The sequence below is a fragment of the Phasianus colchicus genome, chromosome 7 (genome assembly GCF_987193195.1).
Source record: "Phasianus colchicus chromosome 7, bPhaCol1.hap1.1, whole genome shotgun sequence".
Classification (NCBI taxonomy): Eukaryota; Metazoa; Chordata; class Aves; order Galliformes; family Phasianidae; genus Phasianus; species Phasianus colchicus.
In genome coordinates, this window is record NC_143442.1 from 2,229,604 (window position 1) to 2,257,587 (window position 27,984).

Here is a 27,984-nt window from a genome sequence, read left to right on the forward strand (position 1 = left end):
TGCAAATGAGATCACTGCCAGGGCTCTTCTATTCTTCCACCTTTTACAGCTTCTCACCTCCCACTCTGCTCCGACCTCAGCACAGGAAGGATTTGAAGCATTTGAAGATACCCTTGGATTCAGGATCTATACGGAACCTCAGCAAATTGAGTGTCTAAGTAGGAGCCAAGGTGCTGTTTTTGTTACTTTACTATCCTGTTGTTTCTAGCATCGGCTTTGCAGATATTACAGTTGCAAATACCATACTTGTACTTTTATCTCCTGAAGTTTGTACTTTTTAAAAGCTAATTTTAATTCTAAGACATTATTGTCTATTTCAACTATTCTTTCATAGAATCACAGAATCACAGAATCACCAAGGTTGGAAAAGACCTTCAAGATCATCCAGTCCAACCATCCACCTATCACCAAAAGTACTCACTAAACCATGTCCATCAACACAAAATTCAAATGTTCATTGAACACCTCCAGGGGCGGTGACATAGACAAGTTATCAGTCATAAAGGTTGAGGGAACACTACCTTTTTTCTTGATGCTTCATCTGCAACTGAGAGGAGCATATGGGGTGCTTTGGCTGACCCGCTGCTGGTCTCCCAGGCCAGTTGTCTTCTTTCCTATTTCTCGAGGAACAATTTCTTATTTAACTCACGCCAATGGATAAAGTTGTGCAGCATCATTTTTTTCTGCTACTGTAGCACATGCTGTAGCATATAAAACTTTCCTGCTTCTCTCTAGATGGGAGTCCCTAGGAGTAAGTTCCTTCCTAAAGCTTGCAGAGCAGCCTGGGGCAGTTCCTGACTGATTTGGACACCTGGACCCAGATCTCTGTTCTGCATCCTGCCCTGAAGACTTCACCTGATGAACCAATAGCCACAGACTCGAAGCACGGATATCTAATAGCAAATCTTTCACCATGGTCTCTTTTATATTTATTTATTTTTTAATCTAAGTATTTTTTCTAATCTAGTTTATACTGCTTTTAGCTCAATTTCTACTTAAAATATCACATACATGATCAGACTTTATTTATGCAAAAGGAGTCCTTGCAGCAATGTGCCAGAGCAGCACAGAGCAATCCCTCTGTTTCTGGAGTTCAGGGGGATGTCTGTTAATCTCCCCACTTGTTTATGGGGTTCCTGGTTAACCCATATGGGTTTGTGAGCCCACACCTGGCTCATAAGGGCCAATAACATTCATAACTTAACAAGCAAATAAACAGAAGGGTCTCATGATTTTAGCTGCAATCCCAAGTGCTCCATTTTCCTAATTTCACAGAACCACGGAATCATTAAGCCTGGAAAAGCCCTCTGAGATCCCCAAGCCCAACTCCCCTATGCCCACTGCCTACATCCCTAAGTACCACATCCCCATGGCTCTGGGACACCCCCAAGTACAGTGATTCCCCCTCTCCCCCGGGCAGATGTGCCAGTATCTGATCTGAATTTGTATTAATGTCATTCATTATAGCATAAATTACTGAATATCTGTAAAAGGAACAGCAAGTGTGAGACAAGCGGGTGTTGTCAGCAACTGAAACTAAGAACAGCTGTCCCAGGGTGGGATCGACACTAACAGTGTAAGACACTGAAAAAGATTTGTTTCTAGATATTTTTAACTATAGTTCATTATCTTGTTTTTTTTTCACACCAGGTTCCTGCTTGATTCCCCCTCACACACCTGATGCTTGTCACCTGTACTGTAGTTCTGCTCTGTTCTGCAGTAACTGCCTTCCTCTGGGTTGGAACACAAAAGAAGACCTTGTGAAAACAGTCACCATTTCTGGGTACTTGCAGTGCCTTTTTTTTTTTTTTTTTTTTTTTCCCACGTGGGTTAATATAGCTTCATGGTTATTTCTGGGAAGCAGCTACTGACAGCCGGATGGTCTTTGTCATATGCTGAGAATTATCTGCCTGCTTGGGCAGGATTTGTTCTGTCACTTTGGGGCCATTGTACCTCCCTCTGACGGGGACGAGGATTTCATTCCAGCCTGTCTTAGGCCTTCCCTCTTTCTCCCCACATTCTTTCCCCCCCCCAGCCCTGAGACAACAACCACATATCAATAATTAAGTGGGCAGCTGAGTGCTGGAGTACCTATTTGTGAACACAGTGGGAACACCCCACCCCTGTGCCCAAGCGATTAATTTCACATTATGGGGATGTTTTTTTTTCAGATGTCTTTTTGTAGCAACATTGGCCCAAAGAATTACAACTTCTGTTTGCCTGAAACTCCATGGATGTGTTAAGCACAGAAATACGAATTCTTTTAGCCACAACTAAACAAAGTAATAATAGGATAATGTTTTTATTTATTTTTCAGGGGCAAATGTTCTTTTCCCTCAGAAGCAGAGAGGAACTTCCAGAACTGATCACAGGTAACGGCAGATTCCAATACTTCTTGTTATTTTTATGATGTTTTCTCATCCCAAGAAAAAATCAGAGAGAAGCAACAAATTCTTTTCCTGGAACTGAAATATATACATATATGTTATATATATTCATATTTATATATATATATTTTTAAACCAGAAAATTGCCTTTCTTTCCAAACAAACAAACAAACAAAAAAGCCTTAAAGATCTGTCATTGGAGGAGCTGAGAACTCCTGAAGTAAGATTACAGGAGATGCCCCTCCTCTAGACCTCTTCCCTTGGCTGCAACATCTGAGAAGGCTTCAGTTGCTTGGGTGGCTCGTAGTTGTGCCAGGCTCTGCTGCTTCTTTCTGTACCTGATTACACACCTGCATGAGAGTTCACTTACTGTCAAGTAAATGTGAAGTGGAATCACATGTGTAGAAATTATGGTGTTGTTTTGTTTTTTAAATGAGGAGCATTTATTCTTCCATGTTCCTAGGATGCACAGCTGCTTGCTTTGACTCCTGCCAACCTGCACTACTGCTTCCCTGGGGTTTGTCTGCAGGAAGGAGAATCATGGAATCACACAATGGCCCTGATTGGAAGGGACCTCGATCATGAAGCTCCAACCCCCCACCACATGCAGGGCCACCAACCTCCACATTTCACAGCAGCCCAGGCTGCCCAGGGCCCCATCCAACCTGGCCTTGAACACCTCCAGGGATGGACGGGGCATCCACAGCCTCTCTGAGCAGCTGTTCCAGCACCTCACCACTCTCATAAGAAAGAACTTCCCCTCATATCCAACCTAAATCTCCCCTCCTTCAACTTCAAACCATTTCCCCTAGCCCTTCTATCACCTACCCTTTCAAAGAGTTGACTCCCCTCCTGTTTATAGGCTCCCTTTAGCTATTTAAAGGAGTGGGGTGTCCCACTCTGCGGTGCCACTGTGCTGGGCTGTGCCCACAGTATGGAAAGGGAAACCCTTTCTGTTCTCCATGGGGATGGAACTGGATGATCTTTAAGGTCTCTTCCAACCTATGCCATCCTCTGATTCTGTATCTTTTCTGGAATAGAAATTTCCGGAAAGATCTGTTCTGTTTTTTGTTTTTTTGGTTTTGTATTTTATTTTATTTCTGTTCTAAATCCTTGGCCCTTATCTCCTGTTGCAATAGCATTCAATCACAGCCAAATTCTTATCTCACAGCAGGTAAAAATGTGAGAGATGAAATCTCTCCAGCCCATGTTTTGTGGGGGCTCCTTGCAGCCAAATGGAATCTCTGATTTTTTTTAAAGCAACAACAAAAACTTCTTTCATGAAGAAATAAATATGAATAATAAATAAATAAATAAAGAGCAAAACCCAGGAGGGAGAGAAGGGTACTGGAGGCCTGACTTACCCCTGCTCAGCTCTCAACTGCACATTAAATAGCAAGTGCTGTCATTTCAGTTCACTGTGCTTTATTCATTTGCAGATCACGTTCAAGCCTGCAGCAGAGGTTGGTGGGACTTTCCAGGTACCAGCACATGGGCAGCACGTGGCAGCAGCACTGACAGCACTGCACTGTGTGGCAGCAAACAGCTCCAGGTCTGAACTCTGCTTCTGAGCCTAGAGCAGGTACATGATGGCTCTGCTTTCCCCACCAGCCCCAGCCCCCAGAGCACACTGCTGCCAGCTGCCACATCGCAGCTGCTGCTCCATTGGCTTTTTGGAAGCCTTGAGTGTTCTTCCAGAGCTTTCTGGACATCAGTTTAAACTGAGCTTGCAGTGAATTTGGAGCTAAGTTACCTGTGTTTTGGGGTTTTGTAAATCAGCATTGAATTGAAGGCACTCCATTACTGGGTTCTCAGGGCATCCCGTGACGTGAGGGCTTGCTGCTGGTGCTGCTGTTGGTGCTGCCACAAACCACAGTGAGGGACCTGGATGCTGTGTCCCGGTGTGGCTCCGTGCCCAAGTTTCACCAGCCAAAGCCTCGGCAGCTGGCAGCTCCCAACTTACCTGCAGATGCTACCCGCGTTCGTGGGGACCAACTAAGGGCAGGACCCAGGCTTGTGGGCTGAGCTGCAAACTCACTTGGCTTCGGTGCCTTTAGTTCAACGTTATTACAGTTGGCTGCTATTAAATTTGAGAGCGGTGCCCACGGCCCGATTTAAGCCTGGGCGTCCCAGAGTGCTTGGCGTTTTGCAATGAGAGGAGACAGTCCCTGCCCCGAAGAGAACATCACAGGAACTTTTTTTTCTGGTGATTTAATCATAATATTGACAGCTTTATCAAAAATTACAAAACTGATATTAAAAAAATTTCTAATTCTTAGTAAGACTAGAATGGGTTTCTTTTTTAAAAATAGAAAAGCACTTTTATGCTACTGCTCTTCTGGAATTCTCACATTACAACCCTACATAGCAAAATACAAATGTAGCTAAGAAAGGTAGCAGGCCTAAGGTACTTCAGTCCACCACGAGCCCTCTAACAACTTCTATACCATCAAACTCAGGGACTCCAAAAGGGTATCACAGTACTTAGAAACCTTCTGCAAAACTCAGTTAGGAAATACCTGGTAATGTTACGTTCCTTCTAACCCCGAAATCCTTAGACTGTGAGTATGAGACCTGGGACAGCAGAGGTGGGAATTAGTATTATTTTTTTCCCTCAGTGAATATTACTTTTGCAGCTGATTCCAGCAAAACATTCTCTGCAAGAAGTGAAAATACGAAGAAAATCCATCAAAACAAATGAAAAAAAAATATATATATATATATATATTTTTTTTTATGGTGTTCACAAAATGCACCATAACAGAAAGAGGAATATTTCCTTTCATCGGAACGCCCCAACTGCGCCGGCACCGCGGAGCGGAGGAGCAATAAATAAATAAATAGTGGGAGCCACGGCTCCGCGGGGCGGTTCTGTGTCACTGTGCCACGGACGGACAAAAGCCTCCTTCCACTTTCCACAATGGAGTATTTTTTTTTTTTTTCTTTTTTTCCACCTTTTAAATATAGGAATTCTCTCTTAAATTAGAAAGTAGGCAAAAAGTATTCTTCTTTTTTTTTTTTTTTTTTTTAAAGTTTCATTTTAAGTCTTCTATTAGAAAAAATAGAGATTTATTAAACAAAAAATAATAAGGTAGAAAGAAGGGTTGGGCCTCCATCAAAAAAGTATATTATGCTTTAATGCAAAGAGAAAGAAATGGCTCTATGGGCAAAATTCAAGTATGAGTGACCAGTTTTTTAATCGTAAAGTAGGTGCAACATTTTTTAAAATGTTACAACACCGCATGACCTGTAATGCTCACAATATTTACATTAACTGCTTACACGAAACCATAAAAACTCTAAAAGAGAAAAAAAAAAAATGGTATGGACTGAAACAAACTACTCCTAGCACCCACATCAATGCCATTATTAACCAATGAAATCAAGTGCACAAAAATACTTTACATAGTCTACTGATGTAAAGTATACACCGGTGAGGAAGTACAAACCTAAGGAGTCAGATGCCAGAAGAAGGTTGCTCGATACAAACTCCGCTTTAGGACAGAAAGCAAAGGCAGAACCCAACCGAACGGAAGCAGGCACGCACGCAGGCAGGCGCACACCGCGGCGTGGCCGTCCGACACAGGCGGGACACACGGCAGCAAAGCGGGCTGCGATGGGAATGGACAACGTCAGCTCTTGGAACGTAACAGACACATCAACTCGGAACATAAAAATGTCAACTAAGCTACACCAAAAAAAAAAAAAAAAAAAAAAAAAAATCACTCCACATGAGTTTGCATGTAGGACCGTGGCGTTACACACATGACAAATGAACCTACCCCGCGGAAGGAAGGGCTCCTGCTCCAGGCCCCTGTAGCCAGTGTAGCTATTGCGATCCCTCGGGCTGGGGAAGGAGGAGAAAGAGCTGTTTGGTGAGACACGAGGAAGCGGTGAGCCCGGAGGGACTGCTCTGTGCCGGAGCCCTGGGGGCTGGGTCCTCAGGGTCAGCTGGCCTCTGCCACGGGCTGCGTGCAGGGCTGCTGCTCCCAGAGCCAACGGGACGCTGACTGCTGCCAGTGCTGGGCCAGGGGAAGACAGAGGGGAGCTCTGGCTGTGCCCGGGGGCCAGCGGTGACCTGGGAGCTATTTCAGGAAGCCCTGAGGACAGAGGGTGTCACTGCTTCCATCGCCATCACCACCATCCACGTGAAAAATGTATGAGCTAGAATGGAAATAACGTTGTGCTACACTTCTGTTCGTTAATTTATAATGGCTCATAGCTTTAGACTTTTAAATCTGTAGTGTATTAATTTTTTCTACATTTGTTTCACATTTCTCACTTAATATAACATAAATAATTTGGTTAATAGATTTAACCTGCACATTTCAGCCACATTAATATATATAAGAAATCTGTTAATGGTATAAATAATTCTTTTTAAATAAAATAAATCTGATATGTTACATAATACTGATAAAAATTACTGCTGCTAATAGTTCTGTAAGCCACCCCTGATTTTCTGTTTCAGGACTGTGAGATGGGTCTGGGATTACCTCTCTGAGCGCTGGGAGCATGCCGTGCGTTCTGCAAAACCAATCTGCAGCCAGCACCAATCACGGGTTGGAGCCCCATTAACAGCCAACGCGATGCTTCACAATGTCAGGTAATTTCAGCTGATCAACCTAGGTGCTTGGGGGTCAGGGTTACTGGAGATAGAAACTCTTTACTTTAGCAGGTGGCTATGAAACCTTAACTACAGAAATAGCTGACTAAAATAGCCCATCTACTTTTTTTTTTTTTTTTCCTTTAATAAAATCTACACCATTCTACTTTAAAAGTTAAGTAAATAAAAATGCAACCAACAGTTGCAGCCTTTGAATCATTACTTAGAGCTGTGATCCCACGTCCCATTAGGAATCTGCAAGGTTGCACTCTCCTACAGAGACCTGAAATGGAGTACAGTACTTCCAGGCAAGGTTCATTCCAAACAGACAGGATAAATGGACACTCAGTGGCGTGAAGTGTATGTCATAATTAAGGTATTACATAATCATGCCTTCTCTCTGCTGTTAAATACAAAAACAGCATCTTTTACATTATCATATAAAAGCATTTAGGCTGTATTTTTATTTATCACTTTACACTGGTAGTCTCTTGTATGTGTACTCAATAGAAACCAAAGAATTTTGTACACTATTTTTTTGTACAATAAAAGATAAAGTGTGCATTAGGTACGCTTGTACATGACAATATTGTACAATATTTACATTTCAGATATCACCATGAAATTCTGTATTATCTATATACACAATGAAAATTTCTCAGAAACATTTGGACTATTCCTTATAATCACAATTTTAGTATTATAGAAAAAAAAAAAAAAAAAAAACCAAAACCAAAACAAAAAAAAAAAAAAACAAACCCTCAGTAATCATCTGACATGGTTACTGTAACCTTCCCAGATTTCTGATTGGCTTTTCCAGCAACCGCTCTCCCTCCTGCTCATCCACACACTGTACCACACTCCACGTAGCACCCCGCGGCGGCGGCCGTCTTCATATAAATATTGATATAACCACGTCTATATCAATACCTACATACAGACTTATGTGCACGTTCGTTTTGATAAGTACTGGACCAGTAACAAAGACATTCAATGTTATCTAGAGATCTTCCTCCTCTTGGGTTTTGGAGGCTTCACTTGTCTGTCTCCCTGTGGGATTTGGTGGACCTAGAAATAAGTACAGCCACGGGTTAGTGAAGAAGATTGGTCAGAGTAACCAGCCAAAAGCAAACGAGCCGTGGGCTGCTGAGATGCTGCTCAGCTGCCCTCATGGAATCATTAAGGCTGGAAAAACCCTCTCAGATCCCCACATCGAACCCCACTCACCCCCTAATGCCCACTGCCCACATCCCTCAGTGCCACCTCCCCACAGCTCTGGGACACCCCCAGGGATGGTGACCCCACTCCATGGGCAGCTGTGCCACTGCCTGACTGCTCTTTGGAGAAGGAATGGTTCCTCATATCCAACCTGACCCTCCTTGGTACAACTTGAGGCCATCACAGCGGCTCTCAGAACTTCATGTTTACATGGACACAGAGTTCCACACCCTCACAGCCCGGGGGAGAAGAAGGCAGCTCCTGGCTGCCGCAGTCTGTGTGCCCCAAAGCTCTGTTACCTCAGGGAAAGTGCCAACTGAACTGAGACTGCAGTTACACCCCATTCTTTGACACAAATCTTTATCAATCATTCTGACAGTAACAATTAATTACAAATTATATGTCGAGAAAATACTGGTAACGTGAAAAAAATCTACCAAAGTCAGGATTACTAGGGAAGGAGCTCTGATCAGCAAACTGTTTCCCACTCATCACTACGTGCAATTCCCCAGTTTGAGCTCGGTGCTGGATGAAGCACTGCTGAGTGCTCAGCACAAGCACAGTGCTGCCAGAAGGGCCATGGAGTGCCACCACCATCTGCTGGCGGCCGCAGCTCCTGGCCACAGCTGGGCAGAGGCTGCACAGCCCCAAGCAGTGCTGTCAGTCACCTCCTGGCTCCTTCCTGAACGCCTTCAGACCATGACCATTTGCTGCTCATTTATTGGCTCTTCCCAGCAGAAATGATGATTTAAGCTCATTATCTTGTTTGCACACTTAAAGTGTAACTGATGACTGAACTGCAGGAGCTGAAAAAAATGCAAGTCACCAGAAAGGGAATCATTGATTCCCTATGATTGTTTCGAAGGATCATCACTTTCGTGGAAATAAACCCTGATGACAAATTTTGGGACCAGATAATTACAATATAAATCAAGACTAAGCAGTGACATGCAGGTTGGTGGAGCAGTTTGTTGGCATGATGGAAGCATCCATCAGCTTGTCCTGCTGCAGTGCCTTCACCTGAGCCAGTCTGTATCACAATCAAATGTGTATTACTTATAATTTTATAGCATTGCTGCATTTAGATATGAAGGAAAGGTAACTGTCGCCAGCAGGACGGTGTCTGAGCACTTAAGTGCTGCCATAACTGACACTAGGGATGCACGTGCTGCATGCAGCCCCATCTATTTGCACCAGACCTGCAGTCAGATCCAGCTTTCACATCAAAACTCAATCTCGCTTCACAAAATTCCCGAGTTTCACCAAAAGCTTTGGATTTGTTATTACTTATGGCAACCACTAAGAGCTGCTGAATAATTTATTTAATATTTTGTGGTGGTTCTGAAGTCAGCTCCACGTCTGCAGTTCAGAACAGATTTCCTTTTATGTCCTCCAGCAGCTCCCGTGAAGCCTTACTCATTCTCCCAAGTATGCATGTGTACACGCATCCCCAGCAATGAGCTGGCTATCAGGAGAAAGAAATTATTCTGCATTCAAACAATGTATAAGTTAATAATTATAAGAACTGCTGATGCTAAGATCGGGGAGGCTGTACTGCAATACACTTCTTTGCATTTCTGTGTGTGTTTTAAAGACATGTTTCAAATACAAAGATGAACACATTGTGCTGGATGCGGCTCCGGGCAGCCTGGTCTGGCGGTTGGCGACCCTGCACATAGCAGGGGGTTGAAACTGGATGATCACTGTGGTAATTACAACCCAGGCCATTCTATTATGGTGATTAGATACACAATTCTATGATTACATGAGCCAATTTTTATCCTATTTATTGATCTTATGCAATAACAGCGTGAACGTTTTATAAGAGTTCTGCTGGCCGTGATGTCAGGAAGACTCTACCTCACCTGTCAGGGCAGCTTCCAGTCAACATAAGGAAAATGTTATTCAGAAAGTTTGATATGCAAAAGAACAATGTTTTTAAGTGTGGTTTCAATGAATGAGGCTGATTTGTCAGCAGCCAGACAGCCCCATAGCATGTGTGGCACCCAGAAGCTGTCAGCTGGATGTGGAACTACACACAGGCATCCAGCTCTTACAAAGCAATGCAACTGCAACACCACTGAAATGATGCACCTTTTCCCTATTTTTCAGAAGGACCAGACATTTGCAAACAGTTTGAAAGGCAAGAAGAATACTGACTACTCCACATCATTTTACAAAATGAAAAGAACATTTCTCTTAGAAAGGAACCCCAGCCAGCAATCCCAGCCCTCAGCAGGCAGACACACACACACACACAGAGAAAAGGGACACGATTATTGCCAACGTGAAAAGAAACTTACATTCCCAGACATTTTGTCTAGTTCACTCATGGCCTCATGTATAGCAGCTTCTAAATGGTTATTTAGCTTTCCACTTCTAGGAAGAAAAGATTAATGGCATCAGTAATTCTTAGTAGCAGAAAAACACTTAAAATTAATAATAAAGACATTAACTCATCAGACACAGTCTGGCATCCGCAGAGCCTCCCAGGTTGGTGCAGCACAAACAGCACAATCGGATCTATAAATAACATGATGCTGGCTAAAGGCTTGTGTTAGAATTACAGAGGAAAAATAGAAGACAGCACTTCGGCGACATGTACTGTTAGTTACAGCATTGTCACGGCATCCACAAGACAAATGGCATCGTGGAGAACAAGAGCACTTGGCAGTAACCCAGCATTCTGTGCGATCTGGTGTTGGGTATTTCTTATAGAAGAACATCAACATCCCTCAGACCACAGAAATTCTAAGATGAACTGAAACGGACTCATGCAAAGCCAGACATATCCACATGGGTTTCTGACTCCCTGCAGCTGGACTGCAAAAATAAATGTAGGTTTGGCAGTGTGGACAAGTGATGGCACCTCTGGATGCGATAAATGACAGCACAATGTTGTTTGGTAGCAAGGTAGCTTCCTGGACAGGTAATACAACAATTCCATCTATAATACAGCCTCATTAATAACTGATAGCAATGCTGAATTTAATGTCGTTCAGCAGCAGCTTTCAGATCAAATTCCTTATGTAATGGGAAGTTATTTAATCACCACTAAGCTCTGTCAGCAACCCTATATATGTTTTTGCAGATTTTTTCCCTTACTGTTTCAGAATCTCTCTTTTTTTTTTTTTTTTGTCAGATAACTAAAAACCAAACAGTGTTTGGAAAACCAAACCAAAATACTTTTCCATAGTATTTCCCCAAAACTGAGTTAATAGAAGTCAATTTCAATAGCACTGATGAGCTCCGTTCTACAAAACATCCCCAGTGAAAGGCATTAGGTAAGGACAGATGTGCCTGCACAAACAACCTGCATCGCTCAGAGCTTCCAATGAAAACTAGAAGGAACTGCAACACTTCATTCCACAGGTATGCACACTGCTACAGCTTTCGCAGCAGCAAAAATCCTGCACTGACATTGTAAGTTGGAATTTGTGCTTTAACACAACTGCATCAGAGGCGACTCAGCAAGAAACCTCTGGGATATTCAGTGTCCAGCAGCATTTTGGTAGTAACCAGTTCGAACAACATGCTGGCAAACACTGAAATGGCACAGAACAGTTCCACTGTTTCCCTATTAAAAGGATCAGGGTGTCGTTTTTCATTGTGGATGTGGGTTTTTCTTTTTTTTCCCCCATAAACTCAATAGGAAGTATAGCAAAGCCAAAATGACTGATGTGACTTCATCTAGGCTGATGTTCACTGTCACTAGCACCAGCACTTAAAAGAACCAAAGCAATATTACTTAGGAGGTTGATTTCTTCATGTGTTGCCTTTGGATAGAAGCTTGGCTAGACGACTGCTTGAGGTCTTTTCCACCCCCACAAGATGCTCATGTAATTACTGCCAGTAGTGCAAACAGCCGTTTGAAAGTATTTGATATACAAACGATGATATGCAGTCTTAAGACACAGCTGCTATGTGTTTTTAATAGCAACACTTCACTATGAAGATGATGAACTGTCCTCAAGCAAACCAGCGTTTCAGAAGGGCCCATCACTGAGATATCATTTACAGCAGGCAACACTCTGACAACCAGAGAACCGGACATCAGGTGAACAAATGCAATAGTTTGCTGGTGATCTGAAACAACCTGCAAGCACCACAGTGTTGAAGGCAAAGAGCATGAAGTCTTCACAGAATCATTAAGGATGGAAATGACCTCTAGGATCCCCAAATCCAGTCCACGTCCCTCAGTGCCACATCCTCACGGCCCTGGGACAGCCCCAGGGATGATGATCCCCCCACTCCCCACAGTGGCAACTGTGTCACTGCCTGACTGCTCCTTCATGGAAGAAAGTGTTCCTAATAGGTAGGATTTTTTCCTAATGATAGGAACACAAAGAATGAAACATCATTTTGAGGATCTGGATGTTAACCTTGCTCTGCTCAAGACACTGAACTGATGTGCTGCTAGTCCATATTCTCTTGGACTTCTTTGCCTGTCCTTATTACAGAAGTGTCCAACTCAATGTCAGTACCTGGTATGTGTAAGTGCTGGGTACTCATCCACGCAGCAGCAAAAAAGAGTTGTGTGACACGTCTAACAATTAAATCTAATGGTCGATATTCCAAAATTGTGGACTCGTGTGGAACAAGAGGCACATGCACCACAGCAGACCATAAGGAGGTCAAAAGCTGTTTCAGATAAATCCAGCACAGAGCACAGGTCAAAGAGAAGGAGCTGCCCTCTGGTCCACAAAGAAAGAGCAAAACAGTTGAAGTGTCAAATATGTAGAAGTAGAAATATGGAGAAAAACCTGTCTGGGCTGTGAAGTAACCCTATGAAAAGAGGCACCTGAGGCCCCAAGCTGCTGGGGTACCTGACAGCTGCTGTTTCCTAAAGTGCAAGCAATGATGCAGAACCAGTAACTCCACAAAAAGGCAACTGGGTTCAGTGCAATTCTGGACAGCTTTTGCAATCTGCTAAATAAGCAACTGCAAACCAGAAGACGGGAGTTCTTCTTAAATTGCACTGCTTGTTCCAGCTTCAACTCCTCTTTCCATGTGCTGCTGCTGCCACCTTCCTCAAGTTGTGTATTTTGCTTCAGGGAGCAGCAATAGCTGGGGGTGCCAGCAGCCCTCCTGGCTGCTCAGTGCTCACCCTCAGACTGCACTCAGATGTTCTGAGGATGGCGTTGAAAGAAACCCAACGTTGTCTTGATGGCATTAAAAATATTTCTCCTAAGCACCGCATGACATATAAATAGAGAAAAAGCTTACACCTTAAAAGGAGCTGAGGGCGAATAATTATTTAATTCCTGAAAGTCTGTGTTTATTGTTCCGAAGGCAGCACTGCAAACTGAATGAATGCTCACAAAGTGATGCATTTTCACCACAACAGTAAATAAACACCACCATCCCGGAATAACCCCCATCTCTACCCTTGTCCTTTGACAGCTGTCAAGATTTTTTTTCCCCTAAAACCAATTTCATTTTCCTCTTTCTGTGTATGCTTATGCTTCACCTCTTCAGGCTTCCCAGTCTTTCTATCCTTGTATGTTTGTAAATAAAGGCCAAAAGGTGAGAGGAAACCAACCAGGTCAGAGGTGTGTGACTGCATGGGAGCTGCTGCCCAGCTAACTGCAGCCAGCCCTCGAGAAGCTCCTCTGCAATGGGAAACAACAGAACTTATCCAAATACAGGCAGGCTCTGCCTGCTGCAGCAGCCCACAGAGGGAGAGGGAAGAGATAAGAAGGGCAGATCCTGTGAAAAATTGGATTCGGTCAGAGCAGTTTGGATGTAATAACTTTTTTTTTTTTTTTTTTTTGCTGTAAATTAGAATCCCACACATGAAAGCTCAAACAAGCAGGCTGACATTTTACAAAGGCTACAGTAAATATCAGAAGATGCAATAAAAATGCAGATATCAAAGATCTCGGATGATTATCACAACCAGCACAAGGAATTCAGAAAATTAACTTTTCATTTTGGCAGATCTGCAAGGGTCCCCAAAAGGAGTCCCTGGAAGCAAAAGAATATGATTATTCATCCCACTGGTAAACAAATGAGCACACACTTACTTTCTGTTCCTTTTCCTGGCTCGGTTGTAAGCTTCTAGACCTTCTGTTAGTGTCTTCAACTTCTCTGGCTCCACCTGAGTGAAGGTATGAACACCAAACCACATTACCCAGACCTGCAATTATCAAACACTGCTTTTACTTTACTGCTAGACATGCATTACTGCGGAGCCTAAAGTTCACCGCATCCGTAAGACACAACGTCCCAGCAAAGAAGAAATCAATGCACAACTACGTGCATCCCCTCAGACATGTATGTATGCATCACAGTTTCTCTCCGTATCCACACTACCCATACAAGTGTAAGAAGTAAAAACACAGCATGTAGGAAAACAAAACTAAGAGGGAAAGTAATACTTCAGAACGCAGTTTGTCTTTACAGCATTAATACAAACATTGCTGTTGAAGCCTCACGTTCCGTACTCACTCCACAGACACACCTGATATCTCTGGAGCTCCTCGGATGTGTTACAATAGCACTGTGCCTAATGCACATGGCACAGTTCTTACAGACACCACCACGTGAAGGTTTGGCACGCTCTCACGTTTCAGGTCCCAGCCCAGCAGCGCTGCTGGCACACCCATGCTCCAGCTGAAGGCTTCTGGCCTTGAGGAGACTGGTGTGGGATGAGGGCTGGTTGTGTATGCTGAGTGAATGACTTCCAACCAGTGTCCGACTAATTCAACCAGCTTGGGGAAGGTCTTTCCAATTTTTTGGCCTTAAGCACATGCTTTAGTGCTCTGCTGAGTGAGTAACAAAGCTGGCTGTGCTGCACAGGGCTGCTGAGCTGGTGTCGAAGGCACTGTAACTGCAAACTTCAGTTCTCCCAAAATCAACCAAATTGGTTTCCTTTGAGCAATAAACCACAGCCTCTGACCAATGGTACCAGGCAGTGCTGCTGCAAACAACACAGACATGAAAGAAAACGAATGGCATCGTCTGCAGGACCTTATCATCACAACATTATTCCACTCAACTCTTGGTATTGCTTAAATTTGATTCACAGCCATTTCTGCTTTTCAGAACAACAAAACAAAAAATGTTTAAAACACATCACTTAAAAGAAAATGAACTGATAAATTCCTTCTTTGTCACAGCGTTATATTTTGCTGACTTATTTGCATAACTTCACAAGAACCTTACGGAGCATTTGTTTCATTAAAAAGTACACCCTGTCTTTTGACACAAAGCAAATTAAATCCGTAAATACAAATGTATTAAGCATGTCTATATACAACCCTGAATGTTAATTTAAACACGACTTGACTTGAAACTCAACCTTTCAATTTCTAAATAATTTATCTATTCACAATGACACCTATTGTAGATGTGACAATCTGATGTTAATGAGTGAGCAAGTTGTCAAAACGTCTGGAAATAATAGCAAATCGAATACATGTTTAGAGCAGATCTCACGTTTGGAGCTCACACATCTGATAACGAAGCTGGGAAACAGAGCAGCCACAGCAACCTTAAGGATGAGCAGTTCCTGGGGAGGTTTGCATACATGAGACAGGGCTCACTAAGCACAGACTGTGACACTTCTCCCTTAAAACTACGGTTACTTTTAATGTGAGGCTGAGAACACTTGACGTCATTCCTTTCCTAATGTGACTTTGTAAAAGCACAAATGCATACACAGTCTGCTGCAAAGCTGTTGAGTTTTGATGGATAAACTGGAGAGCAGAAAGCACACATGATGAGAGCAGGCTGGGTGCAGCTGTGATCTGTTTGGGCCCAGCACTGCCATGCAGCTGGCAGAGGCAGCACTCCTATCTGAGCTCAGGTTCAGTCCTTCATCCCACAGCATATTTGCAAAAAAAAAAAAAAAAAAGAAAAAAAGCTATGGAAAAACACATTTTTCAAACTGAGCAGAATTAAATGGTAGTAATGGGATCATCCTGATGCTTTACACCTGGAACCGTACCATGAGACAACGCTGTCATGGTTACTCAAGCTGCACGGCGTTCTCAGCCACAGAATTTAGGTATCGATATGGGGATGTACAGACAGGTCTATGAGGGACAAACTTTGCAGAGCACTGGACACGTCTGCCATTAGGTACATACGAAAGTTCAAATGCACACATTTGCATGAAGAATTAGCACTGTGTTTGATTAAAAAAGGACTCGTGTTACATTACAAAAAACAAGAATACCTTCCTCATTGGAATTTCATGATAGCACAACAGTAAAGCAGAATCAAACCCACCCCACCTGCCAGCACTTTTCTGTAGCAGTACCACGTGGCTAATGGAACACAGTATTATCAGCAACTGTAACAGATACGTTGGGATTAATCACATCACATGCCTTCATTTACAATAACCCATTACAACACTAAATAATACGTATAGATCGGATTTTCAGGACACTGATAAATCACACCTATCTCTAGCACTAGAAAAGCTCAGCTTCCTTAGGGAAATATCTATACGGGCTGATAAAAGCCCAAAGTTGTATGCCAGTCTATAAAGAACGTTCAGAAGCCAAGCTGTCATGAAGCACCAAAAACCTACTGTGAACTCTTTAGCATCAGGTTCTAATTAGCTGTAAGATCTGAGAGAAATTAAGTTGTGCCATCATGGAGAAGAGGCTGACCGTCAGCGTAGTTTCTGGGCTCAAAATAGTGGATAATTATTGCAACTATAAACCCCTCTGTTGAAATGCTGCTTTTAGGCCATTTTACATACATCCATTGCAGCAAAAAGCAAAAATCCCCAGAAGGAAAGCAGGAACACCTTCCCAGACAGCTCTGCTCAGGAACACAGAGCAGAATTGATGGGAGGCCCCACGGGGGTCACACCTGTGACATGCATTAATGCACCAGTCCAGCTGCTCTGCACATAGAAGTACCATCACATTTACTGCCCACATTTTTCTAAATGAAAATAAAAATCAAATTAAAGTCTGATTTCAAGAACAGAGAACATAACAACTTACAGTGATACTCTGCAACAGAGCTATAGCAATGGTACAGTAGAGTACAATATTGCAGGTTGGAAGGGAGCCATAAGGATCATCGAGTCCAACTCCTGCTTCCACATAGAACAGTAAGGGAAGTTAACATCTGATTACACAAATATTTAAAAGATTATTTAACACAGCTCCTCTGAAAATATAGTTTCCAGAACTGCTGCTACCACCAATTCCCACCATGAATGACAACATTTCAGGATTTTCTGGAGTGCAGACTTTTGGAGGACTATTTTTTTCAGAGCAGGCTGCCCAAACACCTGAAGGACGGGGCTGGACATACTGCTACAGCAGTGTGTGGACACCTGCATAGGTAGCCACTGTGCATGAGAGTTCAGCTGGAAACACAACTACTGCACAGCACATGCATGTTTTCATACTTTTTCATAGCTCCCTGTATCCTACAATTCAACTGAAATCCTGACCTCTGAGTGGTCATTCACTCTGTACTTCTTGTTGGAGAGGAGACATAGACATGTGTAGTTATTACTAAATGAAAGGCCTTCTGATGTGAGAGGTGATCCGTGGGCCTTCCTGGCGTCAGTCCCTCTGCTGCATCCCCACGTGTTTGATGGCAATATGTGCATTTCCGTGGTGTAGAAGGGATCCATACATTCCTTTCTTGTTGTTTGTGCTTCCGTATACAATTACATCCATGCCATTAAACATTGTGTTACATGGTATGTTCACATAATGCACGTAAGAGACAAAATTAAAGGAAGTGTGTTTGCACAAAGAGCAATCATACATTCTAGTAACCACAAATTGAGAGGAAAGTTAAAAATGGCTAAGGAATGCAAATGAAAAGAAAATGAAATACAGCTCTTCATAAAGGTTATCAAAAATAAGCTTTTAAAATGTATCAAAACAATCTTAGAAATATGGATATGTGAAGCTAACAGAAATGCATACTTTGAATGCACATGCAATGTAAGGATCATAGAATCACAGAATGGCCTGGGTTGCAAAGGCCCACAGTGCTCATCCAGTTCCAACCCCCTGCTGTGTGCAGGTCGCCAACCAGCAGCCCAGGCTGCCCAGAGCCACATCCAGCCTGGCCTTGAATGCCTGCAGGGATGGGGCATCCACAGCCTCCTTGGGCAACCTGTTCCAGTGCCTCACCACGCTCTGGGTGAAAAACTTCCTCCTCATATCCAACCTAAACCTCCCCTGTCGCAGTTTAAAACCGTTCCCCCTTGTCCTATCACTATCCACCCTTGTAAACAGCCATTCCCCTTCCTGTTTAAATGCTCCCTTCAAGTACTGGAAGGCCGTATTCATCATTCCTATGGGACAGTGACACTGCTCACCTCCTTATTTTCCAGTTTCAGCCTTTCACAGTTTGTGATCTATCTCATTTGCCAATACTTTTAATAAGAGCAATCTGTAACTTGGTGTCCAAACTTTGTAAGGAATGAGCTGTTCAGCATGCCAGTCCTGTTAGTAAGCATGCTGACTGCTCTAAAGTGAATATTTTTGTTCCATGCACTCGAAGGGGAGCTCTGAAACCGCACTGCCTAAGGAGAACAAGGAAGAAGCCAAGTTCTGTTGAACTAAGCTTGAAGCCATCCTGGCCAGGCAACGCTCCAGTTACTTACACTACCAATTGCTCTAAAACATGTGGGATTGTTGGAGAAATTATGTTAGTGCATCAGCCTCAGATAACTCTATGGGCAGTGCAGGGAGAACAGCCATGGTTACAATACAGAGATAGCAGATCGGGCTCAGAAGTTCCTGAGCTGCACTCTGATGGGATGCAGGGGCTGATGGTGGAGAGCTCCTCACCCTGTCCTTGTACTCTGCTGGACAGCTCCTGCTGGACACTTTTAGGGTAAGGGAGAACTTTGGTCCAACCTACTACGGCCTTTCTTACGTTTTTATGACTGCTGTCATGCGATCCACCAGGCACGATTATGTGAAAATATTAAATTTTCAAGTGGTTTGCTTTCTTTGCTCCAGAGGTAAAATGTTTTGTAAGGTCTTTCTTTTCTACTTACTTATTTCTTAAATTTGCTTTTTTTTTTTTCTCAAATTGGCACTTAGAAAACATTTACATATGGAAGACATGAAACAGATTAGGAAAACTACAAAAACATAATTTTATACACCTAGTGGAGACTAGAATTTTAAATATTATCACACCTTCTCTGACAAGCACACAATTAGTGTTCAAAACTCTGGATTTTATGACAAAAGAGCAAATTAAAATGCTTTCCCTGCTGTAAGATATTACAGACCTCTTTTCAGGACAAAGGTACCCATGCATTTCACCACAGAGTGTATGTGTCACTCAGCAAGGCTTTCCTTATTACAGACTCCTAGCTGCCATTAGATCACACTTTTTCTTTTTGCAGTTTCAACCACTTTTAGATGCCATATTCCTTGCACATTCAATCTGTTCTTTTGGACACAGCTATAGTTCAGCTATAGACACGCGTGTTAGGCTAACAATTTTTTCTTGAAGATATCTTTTGTGTAGCAAGCATTTGGTGCATAAACCAGTTAGGGAAGCATCATCAGGCCAAAATATGGCCTGTTTCACAGCGCTGCCAGAAATTTCTCAATAGGTAACTACGGTACAAATTCAGTTCTGCAAGATATAGCATGAAGAAAAAACAATTTATACTATCAAAATAAGTCAAAGAAAAAAATAAAGAACTGAGATAAAGGTTGGATACACATTTGTATAAGCATTAGGACACACGCGCATGTAAACAGATAGATAGATAGATATGTGCATATATATATAAATATACCTTCCCCTCCTCAGCGTTTTGTTGACATGAATTGTGAACGTCTTCTTCTCTTACTAGTTTTCCAGGCCATGAAGTCAGTCCTTTGATTTGGCCCCAGACCAAGTCGCCAACATTAAACGTCCTCGGCCTGTAATGTATCAGCTCATTGGAAGAAGGGGAATCTGGATTCCTTAGGTCATCTTCACTACTGATGCTTTTAGCATCTGAAGGGCTAGGCACACACCCATTAATGCTTTTGGCATTAAAATCTCCATTGTAATGGATGTAGTCTTTAACTAACGAACTTTCCAAACTATTTGAGGAACTTGGAGATTGCTCTTCCAGAATCAGGTCTTGTTTAGAAGTGTTCAGCAACTCCCCGTATCCTCTGTTCTGCTGAGGCCTATTTCCATTTATGTGTGCACATCGTTCCACAGTGTTCTCCAGTCTTTCCTTAAAACTCATCATAGTTCTTTTGTAATTGTTATACCTGAAATTCTCCTCCAACATTTTATCACTTTGACAGTTTCGCTGTGATAACAGTATCTGATGCTGCTCGCCTTGCAACAATGGCAGTGTGGAGATGTTATTGGGCCTTTCGTGACAAGGACTACTATGGACATGGGTGGAGTGGTCTAGAAACTCCTCACATTTCCACCTATTTATCTCACCGACAGGACTTTGCTCCCCTTCCCACTGTTTTTTGGGTGTGTTACAACTTGTTGATTTGTAATATTCATACCCATCCCCTTCACTTGAATTTTTACCATGCTCTGAATTCTTCAGTACTCGCGTTCCTCTAGTGTTCCTTATCCTACCTTCATGATCAGAAACAGCAATGTTTCTTCCATGGATTACTGCACTGACAGCACTAGAGAGATTTAGCGGGTCACCAATTGAGGCTGTGAAGGCACTCATGGCACTCAAAGCTGGAATGGGACTCATTTGTGTGGTACTGCTAACAGCAGTGGTGATCACTACTTGCATTCCCTTGCTTGCAGCATCTACGACTGCTTTGTAGATCGCATCCACTGATGTATCACCCTGAGCAGCGACATTGAGGTTATCCTTTGCCTGTTGACCAAGAGATGGTTCAGTTCTTTGCTGCAAATCACAAGATGTTTCTTGGAAAGGAGGAAGCATAGCGTTGGAGCTCTCAGGAACTGGTGCCATTCCCATCTGAGTGACCATTCTTTTGTTTAGGGCAGCAGCATCTTCCTGCATTCTCACCTGAAAAAAGTAGAGAGAGAGATGGAAATTGCTACTGTGCTTACAATTCCACTTCAATAGAAAACAATCTCATTTTAATTAGAAAAAAATGGAAATGACACAACCTAGCACTGAGCCTACGTTTTCAATTCCTTTTTCAGAGTCTTTTTAGACCCACCTTTTCTCTCCCAAATCTTTAACAACACCACAAAGTACTTCAATATTCCTGTTCTTAACTGTTCTCTTCTGCTCCTTTTCAGACCCCCAAATTTTCTTTGGCCCTCTCTACCAGCTGTTCCTCTGGGCTTCCTCTACATCCCTCTTTCAGTTTCTGGAATGTAGGCCATCACTGTTCTTTTTCAACTGGCTAGCATTTCTGTTGTCCACCTTTCAGTTTTTGCTTCTCTCATGGGATGTCTTTACTTCAGACCTGTGTAAACCATGCCCGCACCCCTCAGTATTGCATCTGTAATGTCAGGCATGGCCACAGCAAACTGTAACCTTCAGATGAAAGTAACTGTGTGTTTTATATTTCTTGTCACACATACAGGCAGTGAAGGCGGTGTCACTAATACTGCTGCAACAAAAAAACTGTTTCAAACAAGGGCAAAATATTTCCAAAAGCTCCCTTATTAAGTACTTACCACTACTATTTATATAACTGAGAATCTGAAGCAACAAAAATACTGAAATGAATTTACAAGAATTCATTCACAAAGGGAGGTAGCAGGCGGATAGAGGATGGATTTTGCAGTAGCAGTGAACTGTCTACACTGAGAGAATGACACATCATCTTTTTCCTTCTTAAGGGAAAAAACATTTTCTGGCAGTATGCATGCGTCCATCTTCACGTCTTGAGTTCTCCAGCAACCACAGCAATACTGAGTACTAACAAACACATACTGTAATTCTGTTTTCATTAACTATTTCGGTTGCTATGCTTCCTGCCAGTTTGTTAGTTGAACAGTTCACGTTGTATGATGAAGAACTATTTAGGAGGATAGCAGAGAGGTATCATTCTTTTTGCACAATTTGCCACTGCACGTTCATTATCATCCCTGGTTTTGTCAGTCTATAAAATCTACATCCAAGCCAGCTATTCCATTCAATTTTAGTGAGAATGTATGAGAGGGCTGGTACATAATCACCTATGATCATTTAAGTTTCTAATTACTGTAGAGTGCTATCAACATTTCCTTCTCACCCCTGAATTGCAGACTGGTCTAAAAGGGAATTTATGATCCTTTTTTTTCAGAATGGAAAACAATTTTGCTGAAAACGCACAGTAATTGTCAGAACATGCACAGCCTATTATTTTTCCAATACATTGAGCATAACCATTTCCAAAGAAACTATATCCAGTTTCTAAGACAGAAAATATCAAGTTTCAGTACAAATGTTACTGACTTGCAAAACTCAAAAACAACTGAAAGAGGCAAGCAGCTGAATTCGCCGTGTTGTCTTAAACATTCAGCAAAAAAAAAAAAAAAAGAAAAAAAAATCCAACTATGGAGGGTACATTTTACCTAGTGAGACTTGCACATAAGTTTGAATATCAATTTCATTTTGTTTTCTACCTGGAAATTTTGGAACAGACATGCCATGGGGTTTGGGTTGTTAGCTGGGCCAGGAATTGGGGGCTGGCCTTGAAAGCCCTGCATGTTCTGATACCCCTGGAGAAGGTGCTGTTGCTGCTGATTTGAAGGAAACATCTGATTGTTGTTTAATAGTGACTGGAGATGACTCAGTTGATGGTTATTCAAAGTAGTGTTTATAGATGACATGTCACCTGTAATTCAAACACAGGGAAACGTAAGTCAGTACACTTTTCAACAATCAGGAGGAATTTCCTCAACTCAAATTTCAACTGAGTGCTAAGCAAATGCCTCTGCAAAACCACACTTTTCCCCTTCAATCTTCTATGGAATGGTCCTCAAGGCATACGTCTCCTACTCTTTATTCCTTTATTTCTTCAGTTTTGCTTCTTTTGCATGTCACATCTATCTGGACTCTCTCTAATGGTTTCTGACATGACTATCTTTGCCTTTGGAACGGTACACAGCCAAGTATGGCACAATGAGCTTCTATGATATTCGATGTCTTGGGATCTTATTCCTAGTTTCCAAAGAGTGACTGCTTCAAACAGTACTGAGGTGGTGAGGGGGGGAGAGGAGGAGGAGAGAGAGAGAAAAAAAAAGAGAAAATAATTTAAAAAACTCAACAAAACTATTTGTTTCATTAACTACAACAAAATGAGGCAGTCTAATTGCAAATGAGCAAAGGCTTTTTGGATCACAGGCATGTCAGACCATACTCTAAACAATTTTTTTAAACATTCTGGAGAAGTTGCTGCATTAACATTTCGTATAACATGAAAATCTCACTGTACACAACAATTCTGGTTTTAGTAAAGCATACATGGCTATGAAGTAATAAAGCTTTAGAATTTATCAATTTACAAGATTTTTTTTTCATATAAATTTAATGTTTTTCTTAAAATATGCATTTGCATAATCTATGGTTAGCTGTATTTTACATGACATAGGTCAAGGAGGGTTGACTTCCTGGTAGCCATTTAGCAAGTAGGCATGAGGGATTCGGTTCCACACTTATCAACTCTGCCAATATTTTTTCCTCCTCCTACTGTAATCCAAACAACAGAGGCATACTGCCTACACTACATATTCTAGGTAAAATTCATCAAAAGTCATGGGTGAAAACCTTATATTTAAAGACTTTAGCACTTGGTTTGGGCTGTTGGTTCTTGTCAGTGAAATACCCTGGCTATCTAAGCTCCAAGACACCAGAGAAATGAGAAAACATAAACGCACAACGAAGGGCTCAAAAGGGCAACCTTCCTCTTTGAACTTGCAAAGCATTCGCTTTGAGTGCTTGATGTATTTGCTTTACAGGCAGTGTGCTTTCTGATGGTTTTGGCACTTCTGATTCATTTGCAAAGCGGCGCTTGGCCATTTCTCACCTACTGCACAGCTACTCGTACTAACCCTGTGATGCCACACGCACTTGAAATGAAGCACTGCATCCCAGAGATGCACCTATGCTTGAAGACTTGAAAAATGAACCAAGTCCAATTGATTAGAGAACTGTAAGGTGTATACAGTCGGTCTAGGTGGCATCAGAATTAAGAATAGAGTATAAAATAATTTCCAAAACCAGTATTAAATATTATTGAGTAAAATTAGAATATAGTTTAAATGCCGTACAGGAGCAGTTATAAACAAGCTGTAACATACAAAAGCCTTATAAAAAAAGTATGATAAAGTGTAATCTTTAGAAACTAGAATCAGAAATTCCCCCACCCCACCCCTCCTTGCTTTTCCTTTTATATCTGTGAAGAAATTGAACTTACCAAGCAGACCTGTCCCCAGTAGAGGGTTAAGTAGCTGTGGCACCACAGAGTTACTGTTGAGTTTAGCTGGACCAGATGTACTCCCAGCATTATTAGATATGTTCAGCAATGTTTCTGCCATTGACACCACTGCTGTCCCACCACCCAGGGTAGAGACAGACAGTGCTGCCACTGCTGATGATGTAGTGGTTGTGGTAGTGGTTGCTTGGGAGGAGGTGGCTATGGAAACCTCTGGATGATTAGCAGTGTTGCCCGATGCAGAGTTCAGGACACCTCCCACCAGCTGGGGATTCAAGGCCATTAATGCTGAGGCCCCAGAGACAGCTGGGAGGAGCAGGGGGTTAGAAGTAGTGTCAGTGCCTGAAAAGCTTGGTAAAGGGTTCCCCAAGGGGTTGCTTAAAAGGGTCTCAACCCTGTTGCTTTCTGACTGATTGCTTGGCAAATGGTCAGGTGGGGCTGTCATCTGTGTTACTGAGGGCAAAGGGTTATTTTGCTGTTGCAACAAATCTGAGATGGTCATATTGAAAGATGGTAGGGGAAGCATGGCAGCTGCTTGGGCTTGGTTCTGGAGGAGGGTTGCTAGAAGCTGAAAATGAACAGGCTGTAATACCTGCCCATCCACGTCACTGGAGAGAAAAGCTAAAGCAGCATTTACATTCGGGTTGAGAAAACCTAAAGGGTTGAGGTTGACCTCAGACTTGCCTTCTCCTGCTGAAGGCTGCAGTATATTTAATAGATTCTGGCTTAGGAGATGTTGCTGATTCACTGGCAAAGAGATAGGTAGAGAACTGAGGAGGTTTTGATTCAAAGAAGGTGGAAGATTGTTGTTTGAAGAGCTGTTCTGCGGGAAATGAAGCGAGTGTTCGTGGCCAGCGAAAGGGAAATCACCCCCAATGGGCAGCTGGCTCTGAAGTGGGTTTCCAGCTGCAGTAGTGACTATAACACCATCCTGAAGAACAGATGTTGTCTTTGTGATGGCAGGTTGGCTGGTGCCAGCTATGGCTATTGATGATGATGGTCCCGAACCCCCTGCAATGCAAAAGAACAAAAATATTAAGAGTATGCTGCCTGCTGGGTGACAGTCATCCAAGTCATAAAGTAACTGGGCCAATCCAAAACAGCAATGTTGGATACCCATGCACAGGAAAGAAAACGTTTTGAGCATCAAAACTTAAAATACAAAGGAATCTGCATCAACTACTTCATTACTACTGGCTGTGCACATCTCATCAGCAATTCCTTAACATGCTTGTACTTCTCTTACATGTCTCTGAATGAGGATTTAAGAGGATTTCAGTCATACAAATGTTGACTAGTGTAAAACTAAAAGCGTTCATAACTCCATTTACATCATAATGGACCAATAATAAATTAACTACGAGGATGAAATATCAAGGTGAGACATGAATGGTGTTCAGTGAAAAGTAAAATGACCCAAGTGCAGCTGTGAAACTTATGGTCTTTTGAGAGAATTAAAGCAAGTGAAATTACTTTGAACCACACCCTTCTTCTTTATTCACATTGCAATTCATTGGAGAACAAACATTAAAAACATGTATGGAAAATACATTAGAAAAATGTAAAATTAAAGAGGTATTTAACTGGAGTTCTGATGCGATAAAACTACTTTCCATTCTCAGTTGCCCTGAAAACAGAGCTGATACAGAAACACACTGATTATCTGAAAGTATAATTTATCGTTTTTCTAAACAAATACTATTTGAAAAGGGATATGCAACCATGCCTTCAATTGGCATGAACAGAATCCAATCTTTATGTCACTTCTAGCTAAAAATACCATTTTTTCAAGTACTGTAACATACTGACTACTCAAAAAGGTGCAAAATTAACATAGTTCATGAGGCATTACACTGAATGCATGAGAAGAAAGTCCATATGCTCTTTTGCAGGTATCACTATGATGCTTCTATAAAGAAATTAGATAATAAATTAAGAAAAGAAGTAAGCACGGGTTGTAATCATAAAGCACAAGGTATCCTATTCTGTTGAGGAGAAACGTGTTAACAAAGCAATGAAACCAGTTCTGTGACAAGCACATTTCTCTGGGCAGCTGCTTGGAACTCAAAAAGAATAAGCATTGGGGATAACAAAACAAACCATGCACTAAAAACACACATCCCATTGGAGTCCCACTCATGGCTTTGCCTTTAAAATTGCAGATGATGCAGGAATAGAGATACTGCATTAAGCCAAGATTTGGTAAAGGCCAGATCTCAGCATGCACTTGCATTTATTTCTAATGCAGCCATAAACTCTGGTTACTCCAATTCAATGAGGCAAATCCCAAAGAATCCAAACTGCTTGTTTCCTTCTGCGCCAATCTCCAAAACACTATAAAATGCATTTTTGGAGAAGTTATATAAACATCTTTAAGATCTCTGTGGCTAAAAGCAAATTCTTTTTGTTTCATTGGTGCAAAGGCTCTTACAAGACTCCCAAACACTGCGGGCAGGTTTGTGGCAGATCAGTACACCCCGGGGAGATGGCAGTACACATTAACTGACAGATGCTGCTCTTCAGGGAGGATGAGGCACCAGGACAAAACTTTCTTGCTTAACAAAAAAAGGGTGGGTTTGTTTGTTTGCTTGCTTTTGTGGTTTTTTTTTGTTATTTTCCAATCGGGTACTTTCTCCAGCTGTGATCTACCTTACAATGAACCAACACCACCCAAATATCTTCACACGGCCTTCCCTGTAAGAACTCATGCCATGCAAGCACAGGCTATCTCCAGTTCAGCCTCAGGGACAGCAACAGATACACCTGGCTTCCTAATACACGGTCCTGTTGCTTTAGGATTCTGCTGTGCACTGGTCTTCTTTCTACCCCACATAAAGCTTCTGGAGATCTAATCTGAGAGGTCCAGAGTAACACTTGTCCTTTCTACAGATTAATTAGGCAATTGATCGCTACTGAAAAGAAGTCTTGATGGATTCTGAGCAGAAGAGAGGGTTGTGCACGAACTGCAGCCAGGACTTGAGAAGCTGGGGAGTCACGGAGGGGGTGAGCAGAAGAAAACAGGAGAGAGTCACTGCCTGCTGCAGCTGCTGTGAACCTGCCCTGGGCACACAGACACCCAACAGGCAGGAAGGCTTCCAGTCGGTACTGAGCAGTTCTGCACTGGGCAGCAGCTAAAGCAATATTTAGAACTGCTTTCTGGGGCAGGTCTATCCACATGCATGGACTGAAGCACCAGAAGAGAGTTTCTGGATCTCTTCCAAAAGGCCATCACCTCCAAGCCAACATTTCAATGAAGGATACGTGCATACCCATCCTCATTAAAGCCCCGTGTGGCTGGACAGCTCCTCAATGTTTGGCCCCAAACCAAAAGACAACATCTGAGTTAACTTCCAAAAGATGGATAGCTTCCATAATTGTGATTCACAGCACTGCAGCAAGAAGGAGCACCTTCCTTGGAAGGAACAAGGTCAGGGATAGTCCT

At 42.4% G+C, this 27,984-nt stretch overlaps 1 protein-coding gene and 1 long non-coding RNA gene across 18 annotated transcripts in view; one reads left to right on the plus strand and one right to left on the minus strand.

The window, feature by feature from the left end:
- The first annotated feature begins 53 nt into the window (after nt 1-53).
- LOC149917172 (uncharacterized) lies at nt 54-27,536 on the plus strand. 3 transcript variants are annotated; one of them, XR_016468103.1, is made up of 6 exons: nt 54-916; nt 1,651-1,783; nt 2,318-2,372; nt 3,827-3,969; nt 6,859-6,993; nt 27,432-27,536. It is a non-coding gene; the product is annotated as an uncharacterized LOC149917172 (long non-coding RNA). The 3 variants fall into 3 exon arrangements; XR_016468102.1 differs by lacking the exon at nt 27,432-27,536 and adding an exon at nt 7,245-7,575; XR_016468104.1 differs by lacking the exons at nt 6,859-6,993; nt 27,432-27,536 and adding an exon at nt 4,203-4,324.
- Nucleotides 6,948-27,984, minus strand: part of MBD5 (methyl-CpG binding domain protein 5) — a 128,114-nt gene continuing 107,077 nt past the window's right edge. For 8 of the 15 annotated variants that reach the window (XM_031590770.2, XM_031590769.2, XM_090143477.1 and 5 more), the window contains 7 exons: nt 24,525-25,553; nt 22,732-22,943; nt 19,967-21,175; nt 14,238-14,350; nt 10,515-10,590; nt 7,753-8,061; nt 6,948-7,036 (listed from right to left, as the gene is read on the minus strand). In XM_031590770.2, coding sequence (XP_031446630.2) covers nt 7,990-8,061; nt 10,515-10,590; nt 14,238-14,350; nt 19,967-21,175; nt 22,732-22,943; nt 24,525-25,553 — 2,711 coding nt within the window. In that variant the 3' untranslated portion in view covers nt 6,948-7,036; nt 7,753-7,989. Of the gene's footprint in view, nt 7,037-7,752; nt 8,062-10,514; nt 10,591-14,232; nt 14,351-19,966; nt 21,176-22,731; nt 22,944-24,524; nt 25,554-27,984 lie in introns of those variants that run through there. The other 7 variants (XM_090143487.1, XM_090143486.1, XM_031590772.2 and 4 more) reach the window with 7 other exon arrangements.